This window comes from Helobdella robusta (genome assembly GCF_000326865.2).
Source record: "Helobdella robusta unplaced genomic scaffold HELROscaffold_52, whole genome shotgun sequence".
Classification (NCBI taxonomy): domain Eukaryota; kingdom Metazoa; phylum Annelida; class Clitellata; order Rhynchobdellida; family Glossiphoniidae; genus Helobdella; species Helobdella robusta.
In genome coordinates, this window is record NW_008705269.1 from 1107368 (window position 1) to 1124867 (window position 17500).

The 17500-nt window shown below is 32.2% G+C and overlaps 3 protein-coding genes across 3 annotated transcripts in view; 2 read left to right on the forward strand and 1 right to left on the reverse strand.

Annotated features, from left to right (window-relative positions):
* The window catches only part of HELRODRAFT_193504 (hypothetical protein), a gene marked incomplete at its 5' end in the record, with an annotated part of 5080 nt that extends 1402 nt beyond the window's left edge, over positions 1 to 3678 (forward strand). Inside the window, 5 exons of the mRNA XM_009028013.1 lie at positions 176 to 422; positions 567 to 798; positions 897 to 1269; positions 1480 to 1620; positions 1862 to 3678. Coding sequence (XP_009026261.1) covers positions 176 to 422; positions 567 to 798; positions 897 to 1269; positions 1480 to 1620; positions 1862 to 3397 — 2529 coding nt within the window. The 3' untranslated portion in view covers positions 3398 to 3678. The remainder of the gene's footprint in view (positions 1 to 175; positions 423 to 566; positions 799 to 896; positions 1270 to 1479; positions 1621 to 1861) is intronic.
* Positions 3679 to 4370: 692 nt separating this feature from the next.
* On the forward strand, positions 4371 to 14283 carry HELRODRAFT_155178 (hypothetical protein). The gene is given in 18 exon segments (XM_009028014.1): positions 4371 to 4556; positions 5283 to 5381; positions 5614 to 5655; positions 5986 to 6055; positions 8467 to 8520; positions 8539 to 8751; positions 9028 to 9185; positions 9201 to 9314; positions 9675 to 9799; positions 9851 to 9889; positions 10048 to 10232; positions 10570 to 10658; positions 11074 to 11191; positions 12243 to 12344; positions 12647 to 12721; positions 13052 to 13287; positions 13300 to 13726; positions 13807 to 14283. The coding sequence occupies 17 exon segments, from the start codon at positions 4461 to 4463 to the stop codon at positions 13312 to 13314; spliced, it is 1830 nt and encodes a 609-aa protein (XP_009026262.1). The 5' UTR covers positions 4371 to 4460; the 3' UTR covers positions 13315 to 13726; positions 13807 to 14283.
* Positions 14284 to 15230: 947 nt separating this feature from the next.
* Positions 15231 to 17500, reverse strand: part of HELRODRAFT_114638 (hypothetical protein) — a gene marked incomplete at both ends in the record, with an annotated part of 19524 nt that continues 17254 nt past the window's right edge. The window contains 6 exons of the mRNA XM_009028015.1: positions 15231 to 15411; positions 15621 to 15721; positions 15811 to 15989; positions 16111 to 16301; positions 17182 to 17210; positions 17417 to 17500. The exon at positions 17417 to 17500 is cut by the window's right edge and continues 13 nt beyond it. Of these exons, the coding sequence (XP_009026263.1) occupies positions 15231 to 15411; positions 15621 to 15721; positions 15811 to 15989; positions 16111 to 16301; positions 17182 to 17210; positions 17417 to 17500 (765 nt within the window). The remainder of the gene's footprint in view (positions 15412 to 15620; positions 15722 to 15810; positions 15990 to 16110; positions 16302 to 17181; positions 17211 to 17416) is intronic.

The following is a 17500-nucleotide window of genomic DNA, read 5'->3' on the forward strand; positions in this document are numbered from 1 at the left end:
TTTTCACATAATATGTAGCGATTTTCCAATGGTCATAACTTTTACTTTTTTACTATATTTAATTTTATTTTAATATTTGTTTGTTATTATATTATTGTATGTTAATTGTGTTAGTACATGTTGCTTATGTTTCTACGTTTTGCTAATTTTGGAAAGGTAATTTTTGTTTAAATAGGCAAAGATAATCCACAACAATGTAGCCACACTATCAGTTTTCATTGGGTCTGATCATGCTTGGAAGTTGGGCTGTTTTGAAAGGGCAACTAGTAGTAATAGTGTGGCTACGACTGCCACTGCAGCTGCCGCTACTACTAATACTGCCAAGCAACAAACGGCAAAGTGTGAAGTATTTGCACCTGACAGAGATGGCTTTGTTGCATTCATAGAGGAGATTGCTGATCTTGATTACTTTAATTTAAATGGTATTTTTAAATATTTTTTCAATTTCAACATGAATTATAATAAGTTGGAAACATTTTTATAAAAATAATTGTACATTTAACAATGACATTAATGAAACAATTTGTATTGGACCTTTTTAATTTTTCATCCATTTAAATAAACAGAAAACAACGTGAACATTTTAAAGGAGGTTGTTGAAGAGATTAAAAACCGGGCAACAAGTGGAGATGATGACGTCAATGATGATGTCATTGATGATAGTTATCCTTGCAATGAACATTGCAGTCATTTTCTCAACAGCACAAACATCCTCAACAAATCTGACTTTGTACAAATTTTATCATTTCTTAAATTCATTGTTTTAAAGTCAAAAGAGGAGAAAAAAGAATTTTTTAAGTTGGTTTTTTTTGTGAAATATTTTTTTTTTATATTTTCAAGTTTATTAAGCTGGCTTATAATAAGATAAATACCATTATTACTACTTGTTACAACAGCTCCCATTGCTGTTATATTGTAAAGAAAATTAATTTTGTTGCTACTAGATCATTGGTTCCCAAACTCCAAGCATTACCGGAGGAATTAGTAACTAAAAGATTGCTGCCACTACTAACACAGAGATTCGTATTTCTCGACGAGACGGCATGTTCTGAATTCTTACCAAAATTTTTAACCCCCAGACCAGCCACCATTCTGACATCTGGTGAGTGGGTACTAAGTGAAGAATCATTTCGCACATCCCTGGTGCCTTTGCTCTTGAAGATATTTACGATTAGGGAGACTTATGTTAGGCTGGTTCTTCTGGAAAATTTTAAAAGTTATTGTCGTTGTATCGGGGAGGAAGACCTGAAGACGTTTGTCTTGGACGAGGTTATTATTATTATTATTATTTATTATTAATATCAATCTTCGTTTATAGTCTCCATCCGTTATGGGTCGGACTTTTTTTTATTCCATTCATCAGTTTATAATTATTTATTATTAATAATTATTTATAATTAATACTATATTATATATCAATATTTGATTAATACAATTTCAATTGCAAAAAAAATTTTATTTTATCTCCCAATTTTGTAGCTTCTATTGAGCTCAAGAGAAAGTGACGACAAATTAGTCGAACATTCCCTAATTGCTCTTTCCTGTTTGGTCCCTATTTTAGGCGGAAATGTTGTTATGGGAAGCCGTAGGACGAAATATTTTTTTGATGGAAATGTCAAGGTTGGATTAGAAATTAATTAATTTTATAAATTAGTGAAAAACGTTGGAATGATTGTATCAGAGTGAGTTTTATGTAAAATGAATTGAAATATCAGCTGTTTGTTATTCTGTTGTTGTTATGTGCCGTAACTTCAGTGAAAACGGTCGTTTCAAAGTGATATTTATGAAAAGCCTTTTTTAAAAAGTTTTTTCTTGACAATCTTAACAATAGCAATACTGATATTAATTCGAACAATTGCAGCAACAACCACTGAAACCTTGCATGGACCCTGGTGTTGACAACTTGCAAGAGGTACTAAACAAAACGAAAAACAGCAAAAAACATAATCATCGACAACAACATCTACAACTTCACCAACAAAGACACTACAATAAATTGAACGTAAACTCCAAAGAATGTTCTGCAGATATTTCTGCAGTGCCAAATGAGAACACAGTCAACCAAACATTAACTGACTTAACAGCAAACACCAACACAAATACTACAACTACAAACAATGACTTAATCATCAACAACAACGACATTGACTCCATTACAATAACAGCCAACAACAACACAGACGTTGACAAACAACAACACAAATATCTTCAACGACCAATTGCAATTATTGAACCAAAAACTAACTACCACAAACCAACTCTCAAAGAGTTGATATCCATTAAAAATGATTGTGAAGATGATGATGATAAAAATGACAGAAAAGAAGATACAGATACAGACGATGACGCTTACCAAAACATCACCGATAACATGAACACTAATTCACCATCTACTAACATTAAAACTGAAATATTTATAATTCCATACAGCCTGACTGGCCACACAGATAAAAACAGAAGCATTAACCCCTCAGATCGTACAAAACCTTCTCAAAATTTCCAACTCCCCAGAAACAACGGAGGAGCTATGAAACTGACAACAACATCACAACCACCTCACAACCCATCAAACAAAAGCTCTACAACAACAATTGAAACACTAGTACAACAATCACCATCGAAGAACATACAATCACCAGCAACACCGACTCAGAAAAATATTGAAATTAAATTCGACGAAGAAAAAAACCAGATGATGGGTAACATTGCAGATAAGACAAATTCGGCATGGGAGGATATGTGGGAATCTGTAGATGAACCTGAAGACATGAAAAAGAACCAATTAATACTACCTAAAATTACAAAAAGTGAAACTATAACTTCAGCTTCCAGCAGGAAACAACAACAAACATCAGCATCATCAGCAATTACTCCTACATCGAGAGCACCTACTTCTACATCAATAAAACAAACTGACAAAAATACCAACTTCTTAAAAGTTAAGCATGCGATGGATCAACCACTTGGCTACGGCTATGATATAAAAATGGTTGAAATTAAGAAAAAAACTCCAGAAAATGATGCCAAAAACGATGATTTCGACTTATTTTCTGAACTAATTCCTAATATTGATTTCAGAAAAAGTGAAATTTTAATTGAAAACAGCTTGAATAGAAAATCTAGCACCACTGGCCTCCCCACAAATTCCACTCGCGACATTACTCCTACTAGTGCTAACAGCAATCTTAATTACGATGCTATCAATTATAGTCCTGATAGTATTTATAGTAATAATAATAATAATAACAATAACAATAATAATTGTAACAAATACAACAATAATAATAACAACGATATAGTTACTGCTGCGTCACCTACAACGAATTATAAACTTTTCCAAAGAACTGATAATGATTGGGGTGATTGGAATAATGATGATGACGATATTATGTTATGATAATGAGGTTGACTGGTGGGAGGTTTTAGGTTGATTTCAGTTTGGTTTTTGTTTGTATAAAATTTGTTCAATTTTCAATCTGCATTCCATATAAGCTTATATGTACGTGCAATATTTGATGAAATTTACCGAATTTTTTTAGCCTCTAATTCACGAGCCATATTCAAATGTTGCATCAATTATGGTCTCCATCCGGCCTTAATATAAATATATTAATATATATATAAGCATATATATATATATATATATATATATATATATATATATATATATATATATGTTGGAATTATTATCCAAGTTCATCCTGAAAATTTGATAAAGCTGTTGTTATCTAAATTCATCATGCAGATAGGCCTTATTTCGATTTTTCACAAATCATCTTCAGTGCAATTTCTTTAGGCAAAGCAAAGTTAGTTACTAACCATTCTTTGTTGGATGTTTATTTGTGGTTTATTTAAATCTTCTGCAATTTTTAGATGTATTGTGTGACTGTTTTCAATAAAGAATGATCTGCATGAGGAATTTGAATAGCAACAGTTTTATTAAATTTTCATGATGAACTTGGATAATAATTTTATTTTCAATTCCCAGAAAATTTTAGTAAGGAAAATTGAAAAAAACAAACTTTAAATTGATTAATGCCAACGATTCGGTAGAATTCATACAATACTGCATATATGTATATATTTTGGATTTAGACTATCATAAATACAATTATTTATAAAGATCACTGCGTTTTTGACTATATATATATATATATATATATATATATATATATATAAATATATGTGTATACATATACATACATACATCTCTACAAATCTTTTTCTAGGTTCTAACGATTTACTATAATCCAAACAAATAATAAGTTAAAAATGTTGTGAATACGTAAAATAAAATTTGAGGCACTCGTATGATCATTTCAAGTTTTGTTTTTACCTACTTCACTTTTAAATTTTAAACTAAAAGTAAACTTACGTCTCATTAAATGCTTTTAAAATTCCATTCAAGCGAAATTATTATTGTTTAATTAATAAGTAATTGAAATTTCGATTAATTAAAAATGCGTCACGTAACTTTTGTAGACTTTGTTGAGCTGGAGTTCGAGGGCAACGTCATGAGCAAGGCCCTCGTCATGGGGGACGTCGACAACGATGGGGTTGGTCGTTGGTGGGATGGTGGTTTGCTTGTTCACAACCGTCGTTCTTGTTAATAATAATAATAATAATAATAATAATAGTATGGTGGTTGATAATAATAATAATAGTATGGTGGTTGATAATAATAATAATAATAGTATGGTGGTTGATAATAATAATAATAATAATAGTATGGTGGTTGGTAATAATAATAATAATAATAGTATGGTGGTTGATAATAATAATAATAGTATGGTGGTTGATAATAATAATAATAATAGTATGGTGGTTGATAATAATAATAATAATAATAGTATGGTGGTTGGTAATAATAATAATAATAATAGTATGGTGGTTGATAATAATAAAAATAATAATAATAGTGTGGTAATTGATAATAAAATAATATTTGTTGTTCTAATGTTTGTCAATTGTTTTAGCTTATTTTATTGCCATAATAATGGCATAATTTAATTAATTATTTTCTTTTCCAATTTATAATATAAAATTAATATAATTTATTTATATATAATTTACTTTACAAGTAATTAAATATAATAAAATCTGAATATAAACTATAAATTTACTGAAGAAAGTAAAAGTTTGCCAGTAATTCAATGCAATACTTGAAGACAGGCATTATCAATTATCAATATTAATATAGTTGTCATAATATAATAATTATAAAAATATTATATTATATTAAAAATTATATTATAATTTTTCTTGCTTTCCCCTACCTACAGAGGAATGAGATAGCCCTGGGCACAACCAATGGCGACCTATACCTATACAAAGGCATTCAGAATACTAAACCATGGGCCAAGTCTTCTAATCTTGGAATGGTGCTGTTTATAATTATTTTTTATAAAATTTAATTCAAATTATTTTAAAATTTAATTTCATTCATTTGTTTAAGATTTAATTTAGTTTTAATTATTTACAGTTATTTTAGTTTTAATTATTTACAGTTAATTATTGTTTTTCATAATTTCATTCAATTATAATCCTAATTAATTATAATTAAATAATTAAATTAATTAAACACATACATGTGTTATATGTTTAACCTTTCAGATTGCTTGCTTAGAAGTAGGAGACTTGTGCAACACAGGCATTGTGAGAAGTTACAATTACGAATAATTATGACGAAGGATGAATTTTAAATAATTATATATAAATAATATTTTTTTTAAAGTAATATTATTAATGTTAATATTAATTAATCAATTAATAATGATATATAATGATAATAATTATATTAAATAAATATTAATAATAAATACATTTATTAGAAGTTGTAGAAAAATAATTACAACAACAATAATAGTAGTAATGTTCATAGTAGTAGTAAATGAAAATAAATATTAATTATTTTTATCATTATCATTATTATTATCATTATTATTGTTATTATCATTATCACCATTATTATTATTATTATTAAAGAATTGTTTAGTGTCACTTGGCACGGAGGGTTGGTGCCATATATTCTGCCTGAACAACAACAACTTGCTTCCTGGCCAGGCCTTCAATGTTGGCATTATTATTATTATTATTATTACATATATATATATATATATATATATATATATATATATATATTATCATATATCGGGATTACTACCTTACTGACTAGAAGGCTTACGATGCATAAGCAGAGTGGTGCTATCAAATCTCATTTGGACTCAACACACTCAATCACAATTAGCCGTGAAATCCTCGACAGCAACACCAAAGTAATATACCAGAACAGCAACTACACGCAAATTAAAATTGCAGAAGCAGTCCTAATTGACATCAATAAACCAAAAATAAATATACAACAAAAAATGACAACCTCACTTCCAACCCGGCGCTTAACCAACAACGAAAACAAAGAAGTAATAAAAACTAGCATCGTAAATAGTGACAAAGAAGAATATGATGCTATCCATGAAGAAAAGGAGACCAAAGAAGATGTCCAGCCAATAAAGAAACCTGACACCTAATTCGCATCAAAGTTCAATTTTACAACACCAAAGTTAATTTTTACAACGTCAAAGTTCATCTTGACAAAGTGAATATTTCCCTATATATACAGCAAGGACCACTGATGATGATTCATTCGGAATCGAAATATGGCCTTATTTGCAGCATGAATTCGAAAAATAAGTTTATTTTGAATTTTAATTAACTAAACGTTCACCAAAAAACTTTAATGAGAAAATCGAAAAAACGAAAAAACGCCAAACATTCGGTAGAATTTATAGAATATTGTTAAAATATATATTACTATGTATATATATAGTATTCAATCAAATAATTTAAGAATAATTGAATAAATTCAAAAAAATTTTTTGGTATAACTATATCTGATCATATTCATTCTATTTCTAAAAAGATTTCTTAAAAAACTTAGGCTTAATACATCGACTAAGACTTAAATTTCGAAACCATATTTTACAGATATTGTAAAACTCAATTGTATTGCCTTATTTAGCATATTGTATTCCTATTTATGGGTTTTCCACTAAATCTAGTCTCCATCTTCTTAATGTATGTCAGAATTATTATTTACGATTTTTTTTTTTTGGTCTTAATAAGTATGCTCTGTCAGTCAGTACTACTGTTTAAACAATATCTTAAAAGTAAATCAGCTACACATTTTGTACACATTGTTATTCATTTTTTAATTTTATAAATTAAATTATTGTCCGTCTCTTTATGATCAAATATGTGTTCGACAGTTTTAAGATATAGACCCGATTTTTATTCACCCACACATTGTTTAGATCTTTTTTCAAATTCGGTTATTTTTCAGTTTCTATTCGTCTTTGGGATTTATTACCCGTGTATATTAAGAATTCTGCATCTATTGGTAGATTTAAAAATCTTATTTATGGTTTGTTATTATCTGACTAGGTTTCTTTATTGAATATGTGTATGTGTGTGTATGCTTGTGTACGTATATGTTTCTATGTATTTATTTCTTGTTGTATAATTTTTGTTCAAATTAAGAGAGCATAACAATTTGACCATTTCATTATTTCTTATTTCATTATATTATTTATTATTTCAGTGTTTCTAATTATTTAATAGTTCATGGTTGAATGTGTATTGAATTTTTTTTTGTTTTTTTTTCTGTTGTTTTTTTTTTCATTGTGAACTGTAAAATAACTTCTTATAATTTTTTGTTCATTTTTGGGTGGCCGTTGGCCCAACAAGTCATTTCTTCGGGTCTCCTAGCTTTGCTGAATAAACACATAACATGTGAAAATAAACATATCATTGAATTGAATTCAATTGAATAGAAATTTATGAAATCCAGCATTCATTGCATTGGATTTCTAGCGTTGGATAGGTTTTTTTTTACATTTCCCACTATTTCTAACCATGTTCTTGTCGTCATATTTATTTTATTAAAGTTAAAATAATATACAGTTTTCCAATTCATTTTCGAGTGTCTAAGAGCTATTTCAACTTTTCAATCATCTTCAGCACTTTTTGCAGTTGATCTAGAAAATCTGTATAACCCAGTACTTGTTGCAGTTTATATAGAAAATTTGTATAACCCAGGTCTTTGTTCCTGTGATTTACATTCATTGTTGTCAGTGACTTTGTTAATTCTACTGTCTGCTTTACTAATTGATACGGTTTCTTAGCTCGGGTTAGTTGCTTTGGTGTTATGTTTTATTACCTTGATATCATTTACCTGGTCGATGTTGCTTTCTTCAGTTTCTTCATCGGTACCATTGGTGTTGTTAGTTTATTTTATTATTGCCCTTCTTGTCGGGAGTAATGTTGAAATCTTTTGTTGTTTATTTATCAGGGGTTGTATTATGCCGATGAGAATGGCTTCGGCTAATATCAGACAGACGGACAAACTAAAAAAAAAAATTAATAAACAAGCATGCATAAGCACGAACACATCCAAACACACAAATAAACAAACACACAAACAGCTGAGTGACATTGGACAGGAGGTCAGAGTGTTGAGCTCAGACGTTGGCAACACTACGGACATCAGCAACACATCTTCAAATGAACAACAACAACCTCGTCAACACCATCATCAGCCTCTGCAACATTCTGCAAGTTTCCCACTTAATTCCTCAACACAGCAGCAGCAGCAACAACAGCAGCCACAACAGCAGCAGCAGATGCATATTTTGAAGCCAGCTTATACCCAGAGATTGAGTTCGAACTGCAAGGCGTGTGTCATTGCTGATATAGGTCAGACATTGTTTTTTTCTTGATCCATTCATATGATTTGTTTCTCCATTTATTCGTTGGTTGGTTGATTGGTTGGTTGGCTGTCTGGCTGGTTGGTTGGTTAACTAGCTAGCTAGCTGGTTTGTCTGTTTCTTTGTTCGTTCGTTCGTTCATTCATTCATTCACTCATTAGTTAATTCGTCCATTCGTTCATTCATCTGTTTGATTGGTCCACACCAACCAACTAACCTCCAAACTACAACCGCACACACACACACACATCCCACGACGTTGAAGATGGCGATGGGAAGAACGAGCTGATCGTCGCATTCACCGATCGCGTCGTTCGATGCTTCAAGTGGCTTCCTGAGGTACCTGCGGCCGGCGCCAGTAACACGCACAGCACCGCCAGTCTCGGAAGTGTGGTCGTCGGTAGTAGCACGGTGATGCCGTCTGCCAGTACCGCCACGGCCACCACTTCGTCTGGCAGTTTGCCGCAGTCCAGCAGTGGCGCTGGTCTGCAAGGGATGAATTATGCCTTTGGCGCACTGGTGTTAGTCGAGAAGTGGAAGTTAGCTGGACAGGTGGTTGTTGTGGCTGCTGTGGTTGTTGTGGCTGTTGTGGTTTTTGTGGTTGTTGTGGTTTTGTCTGGTTGTAATTCTCGATGTCATGGTGGTGGTGGTTACTGCGGTTAATAATTTTTTTCAATGAAGTATGTTTGTCTTTTTGCAGTTACTAATAAACACACACGTACAAACACATCCACAAGCACACACACCTACAAACACACACAGACACACACACACACTTAAACACAATACACACACACAAACCCACACACACAATACACCCATAGACACACAAACAAACACACACAGACACACACCCACAAACACACACTCACATACACACACACAAACCCACACACACACATGCACGAGCAGGTGGGTTCGATGACGACAAATAGGAAGACGAACGGACGCACTGAGGTCCTCGTGTCTCAACCTGGCGGCTCCTACGTCGTCCTCGTCTGCTCTGCGGATGATAACGATACCGGAAACAATAACAACAACAACAACAACAACAACAATAATAATAATAATAATAATAATAATAATAATAATAATAATGACGATGGTGCGGATGCTAGTAGCAATAAGTTTGTGCTGATTTTTTGTTGTTTAGTTAGTGAGTGAGTGAATAACTAAATGGATGGATGAGCGAATGAATGAGTGAATGAATGAATAACTAAATGCAACGAAATGAATGAATGATTGCATAGATGATGAAATTATATAATCAATTGATTGGATGAAGGACCTCCTCCGGCACCTCCCTCTGCTACCACCCCCTGGGGTCCGCCAGGGCTCGCAACCCCAACGTCACCACGGAAATAATTAGTAATCTGAGAAGGAATATCAGGAATCAGGGATGTGCTGGTTCCGGCGACGGCGGTGCTAGTAATGATACTGGAGGATACTCTGCTATATGTACACTGGATGGTTGGTTGGTTGGTTGGTTGTTTGGTTGGTTGTTTGTTTGGTTGGTTGTTTGGTTGGTTGGTAGGTTGGATAGAGTGACTGATCGATTGATTTCATGATTCTTTCACAGATTCATCCATTCATTCATTCATTCATTCATTCATTCATTCATTCATTCATTCATTCATTCATTCATTCATTCATTCGTTTATTTATTCATTCACTCATTCATTCATTCATTCATTCATTCATTCATTCATTCATTCATTCATTCATTCATTCATTCATTCATTCATTCGTTTATTCATTCATTCATTCACTCATTCATTCACTCATTCATTCATTCACTCCTTTCTAGGAACTCTGACGTTGATTGTTGACGACACGATAGCCTGGTCACTCTACGTTGACCACCAGCTCTTCTCCCTCACCAAGATGGACATAACGGTGCTGATGATGATGATGGTGGTGGTGGTGATGATTGTGGTGGTGATGCTGATGATGATTGTGGTGGTGGTGGTGGTAGTACTGATGATGATGGTGGTGGTATTGATGATGATGGTGATGATGGTGGTGGTGCTGCTGATGATGATTGTAGTGATGATGATTTTGGTGGTGATGATGAGAATAATAATTAGAATAATGAAGATGACGATGACTGCTAATCACTGTCATCATCACCATCATCATCATCGTCATCCCTTTTATCATCTTCATCATTACCACCACCACCACCATCATCATCATCACCACCTCTATCATCACCATCATCACCACAACCATTACCACTGCCCTCATCATCATCATCTCCTTCCATGATCATTACTGGACCCCCCCATAACACACCCATCCCTGAAACCAGGGTGACGGAACGGAAGAGGTGGTGGCCTGTTCGTGGGATGGCCACACCTACATTGTCAACCTTTCGAAGGAGGTCGTCAGGTTCCACTTCAAGGACAACGTGGCCGCATTCACTTCCGGTTCTCATCATTTATGATCTTTCATCAAAATTATTACGCGTTATATTTAATTATTTGTTAATTATTTAATATATTTGTTAATTATTTAATATATTTATTAATTATTTAATATATTTGTTAATTATTTAATATATTTATTAATTATTTAATATATTTATTAATTATTTAATATATTTATTAATTATTTAATATTAATTATTTGTTAATTAATTCATGTCGTCATTCTTTTTTTTCTTTCGATCGTTCCTTTGCTGCTTTTGTACATTTATTCATTCTTCACGACGGTGGAGTATGATAATAATGATGATGATGATAATTGTGATGATGATGATGATGATGATAGTAGTGGTGATGATGATGATAATGATAATAGTGGTGGTGATGATGATGATAATGATAATAGTGGTGGTGATGATGACGATAATTGTGATTATGATGGTGATAATGATAATAGTGGTGGTGATGATGATGATAATTGTGATTATGATGGTGATAATGATAATAGTGGTGGTGATGATGATGATAATGATAATAGTGGTGGTGATGATGACGATAATAGTGGTGATGATGATGATGATGATTATGATAATTGTGATGATGATAATAATAATTGTGATGATGATGATAATGATGATTGTGATTATGATGGTGATAATGATAATAGTGGTGGTGATGATGATGATAATGATAATAGTGGTGATGATAATGATGAAATTAGTGATGATGATGATGATGATGGTGGTGGTTTGGGATCTTTTTGCATTTGAACCCGGCCCCTGAAACTCAGCAGAGCCAGGCAGGCAGGCCACCTTAACCAATGCGCTGCGTGGCAGGCTTGTAGTTGCTTTCAAAAAACCCACCACAATCCACAATCAAATCGTTTCCACAGCTCTTTAGACATAATAATAATAACAACACCAATAATAATAATAATAATAACAGGAACAGTTTATTCATTACAATTACGTACATCTAACACCTAGCACACACACACACACACACACACACACACACACACACGAACAAACACCACCACCACCACCACCGTCAGGCACCTACCACGACAGCAACGGTCGTACCACCACCACCCTCTGCTACGCCACCTTCCTCAACAAGCTCGTCCTCTATTACAACATCTACCTAAGCAATATCGGTGACTATGATGATGATGATGATGATTATTATTATTATTATTATTATTATTATTGTTAATGTTTTTAAACTATTTATGATGACTATGATGATGATTATTATTATTATTATTATTGTTAATGTTTTTAAATTATTTATTAAAATTAGGATTATAATTATTACGATGATGATTATGTTGATGATTATTATTATTATTTTTGTTTTAAAATTTTAAAATTATTTATTAAAATTATGATTATAATTATGATGATTATTATTATGGTTATGATTATTATAATTATTATTATTATTATCATCATCGAGGCATGTGTGACCTGATCAGCAAGGTCCGCAGTGATGGAGAGGTCGTGGAAGCACTGAAGAGGAGGAATGTCGATGGTTAGGATGAATGAGACACACACACACACACACACACACACACACACACATACATGCATACATACACACACACACACATACATACATACATACATACATACATACATACATACATACATACATACATACATACATACATACATACATACATACATACATACACACATACACAGACCTACATTAAAAAGATGAATGAATCCTTCAGAGTGGATGATCAAATGAATAAATGACAATTAAATGAGTGAAAGAATGTTTAAAATAAACACACACACTCACACGCACACTCACACACAAACACTTACACACTCACACACACACACACACTCACAGTAACAGACAAATCCGCGTTAAAAGCCTACCTCAGCCAACTTCTCTACAATCCAACTACTACTTCCACTACTGCTACTACTACTGCTACTACTACTACTGCTACTACTACTACTGCTACTACTACTACTACTGCTACTACTACTGCTACTACTATTACTGCTACTACTACTACTGCTACTACTACTACTGCTACTACTACTACTACTACTACTACTACTAATACTGCTGCTACTACTACGACCACCGCATCAACGACCTCTTGAAGAAGAAGAAAAAGAAGAGGATGATGATGGTGATGTTGATGATGATGTTGGTGATGATGATGGTGGGTGACAGCAGTATTAATGGGTGGGTGAGGTTGGACCGATTGAATTAGTAAATGAATGAACGAACGAGTGAATGAGTAGGTAATTGAATGAATGAACGATTGATTACTAAATAATTTGATTGATTGAAAGAAGGAGCAAATGAATGAATAAATGAATGGATGAATAACTTCATTAACGATTCGATTTTAGTATTTCAATTCACATGGCATCAACAGAAAACTATGATTGTTGTTCTGGCGATGGTGAATAGGATGAATATAACGGATGCATGCATATATGAATGAATGAATGAGTGTACGAATGAATGAAGAAAAAAATGAATGAATAAATGAATGAATTGTTTAATTAATGAATGAACGAACTAATGTATGATTGAATAAATGAATGAGTGTATGAATGAATGAATGAATAAAGAAAAAAGTGAATGAATGAATGAGTGTATGAATGAATGAAAAAAAAATTGAATGAATAAATGAATGAATTAATGAGTTGTTTAATGAATGAATGATTGATTGAATAAATGAATAAGTGAATGAATGAATGAATAAATAGATGATGAATGTATGAATTGTTTAATGAATGACCGAATGAATTGTTTCATGAATGAATGAACGATTGAATGATTGATTGAATAAATGAATGAATGAATAAATAGATGAAGAAAGAATGATTTATTTAATGAATGAACGATTGAATAAATAAATGAATGAATGTACGAACGAAACACCATCAGCACTTTAATTTTTATCATTTTTTTCACTTTCGCCACGTGAACATTTAAAATATGATGAATTGAAAACTTGACTTTGAAAAAAAAAATGACTGCACTTATTAACACAATAACATTCATTATAATAATAATAATTATTATTATAAATTATTATTATTAAAAGTTGAAAGATTAAAATATATACCAAAAAAAAATGTTTAAAAGTGAATACTTGAAGGATAAAATATACAACAGCGACGTTAAATATGATACAAAAATAAAAAAACAATGGCAATAGTAATAATAATTAATAATAATAATAATTAATAATAATTATTATTTATTATTATTGCTGTTATTATTATTATATAGGAAGGTTAATTAAAATGAGCAGTTATTAAATGGTGTCTTTTAAAGACGAGTTACGAAGAAAAATGAGAAAAAAAAGAAAATGTTTGGCTGTATGTTTGTATGTATTTATGTTTGTATGTTTATATTTGCATCTTTTGATTGTAATTTTTATGTAGAGGTTTTTTTGTTTGTTTCTGTGCTATGTAGGTGTATGTTGTATAATTGTGTTTGTATGTTGTTTTTTTTTGTGCTTTTGTATTGTATTATCTGGCATTGTTTTTGTACTGTATTGTTTTGTGTTGTTTTGTATTGTGTGGTGTTGTATTGTGTTGTTTTGTACTATGTTGTGTTGTATCTTTCAATATTGGAATGAATAGAATTGTAGAAGATTGTACAAAAAAATAGTTCTGGAAAAGTTTAAAATGGCGCGCTTTTGAGTTTATCGTGCTGGAAGGAAAAGTTGAAAAGAAAGGAATGGGTCACTCGACAGTTTGCATATGATGAGAACCATTATCGTTAACCGATCATTCACTCAAGAAATCATTCATTCAATTATTCATTCAAAAATTTATTCATTCATTCAATCAATGCCAATCATTCAGTTAATCAATCATTTATTCAACTAATCAATCATTTAATCAATTTACCAGCCAACCAATCAATCATTCAATCAATCAACCAGCCAACCAATCAATCAATCAATCAATCAAACAATTATTCAATCAATCAAACAGCCAATCATTCATTGAATCAACCAAACAGTCAACCAGCCAACCCACCAGCCGACCAATCAAGCCCCCAGCATCTTCTTAACAGTATAGCCAGGAAGGCTGTAGAAGAAGAGAATGAACAGGAGTGAGAGGAGGATGATGAAGAGGACCTTGAGGACAAGCCAGCGGTAGTTGTGCCACAGAATGTACTTCAGGGATTTAATCGGGTTCAAGAACCAGACGAACGACGTGTCTGGCCGACTGTCGTGATGATGATGATGTCGTGGTGATGATGATGATGTCGTGGTGATGATGATGATGTCGTGGTGATGATGATGTCGCGGTGATGATGATTACGATTGCGATAATGGTACAGTGATGATGATTAGGGTTTTAAGTATGATGGGAATGAAACGATTGATGATGATGAAGACGGTGATGATGATGATGGTGGTGATGATGATGATTACTTAGGTTTCTCGAGAGGGTCGGGCTCACTTCGACCTTGACCTGCTGGATGCTTTTCTACCTCCTCTGACGTCAGCAGGTGCAACTCTGCCTCTACTTTGCCCTGGTTTATAAAAAATTATGAATAAATAAATGATCATTCTGTTCGCATAGTCGAGATTGTTAGAAGATTTATGAGAGAATGAAATGTACCGTGAGTTCCATCTCTTCCCCGCTGACCTTCACGTAGAAGGGCCACCACCCCTTGACCCGTTTGTGCTTGAAAAGGTTGATTTGGGGTACCGAGCCGTCGGTTTTCAGCATATCAAGTGTACATTGTTTCGATGATTTGGCCCCTCTTGGAAACTGGGTCAGTTCAAAGGTCATAGCCCCTTTTTTTTAATTTAAAAGATTGAAAATTGTCTGCGTTGTTTGATAGCCGCGTTCGTTCAGATATTTCAATGAATGACAAGTTCTGCATGTTGAATATTTACTGCAAAATAATTTTTTCACCTAGAAAGTCGTCTGCAGAAAAATGATCGGCGTCCCATACTTGTAGATTCAGGCGGGCCGGTATTTTGGTTTCGGTCTCGTCCCAGGAGAAAACCGTATCCTTTCGACTCATCACCACCTTCTCTTCCGCCACCAAATATTCGAAGGGGAATATGAAGCGCCAATTAAAATTGCCCTCGCCAGTTAAAGACCTGCCATTGGTTGGGAAAGAAACCGTTGAATGTAAAAGTCAGGTTCGAATGAGTTGATGGCTGGATGTGATTGGTCTGTGGACTTTCAAATATTTGAAAATTCTCGATTGAATATTCACATAAGTATGTCACTTTCAATTAATCTCGATAAATTTATGAGATTTCAACCAATAACATTACAAAATAATTAAAATAAATTGTAATTATAATAATTATGCGATGAAATTATGAATGTAATTATGCCTGTAATGAATTGTGAATATAATTATGCCCGTAATGAATTATGAATATAATTATGCCTGTAATGAATTATGAATATAATTATGCCTGTAATGAATTGCGAATATAATTATGCCTGTAATGAATTATGAATATAATTATGCCTGTAATTAATTATGAATATAATTATGCCCGTAATGAATTATGAATATAATTATGCCTGTAATGAATTGCGAATATAATTATGCCTGTAATGAATTATGAATATAATTATGCCCGTAATTAATTATGAATATAATTATGCCTGTAATGAATTGCGAATATAATTATGCCTGTAATGAATTATGAATATAATTATGCCTGTAATGAATTGCGAATATAATTATGCCCGTAATGAATTATGAATATAATTATTCCTGTAATAAATTATGAATATAATTATTCCTGTAATGAATTATGAATATAATTATGCCCGTAATGAATTATGAATATAATTATGCCTGTAATGAATTACGAATATAATTATGTCCGTAATGAATTATGAATATATATATGCCCGTAATGAATTATGAATATAATTATGCCTGTAATGAATTATGAATATAATTATGCCTGTAATGAATTATGAATATAATTATGCCTGTAATGGATGTCCGTCGACTGCATGTCTTCCGTGCCTTTAATCCAACCCTGTAGTCAAATGTTGGGGCCACTATTTATACCACCACATAATAATAATAATAATAATAACTGCAACAACAACAACAACAATATTAATAATAACATTAATAATAATAATAAAATGATAATAATATTATTTAAAATAAAAACATTAATAAAATAATAATTATAACAATAATAATAAAAATTACAACTACAATAATAATAATGATGACCTTGACATAGATGTCGCTCATCTTCTCGCCGGTGAAGAAGGCATCGTCCTCCAACACCACGTCGTCGGTGTTCCATATTATCAC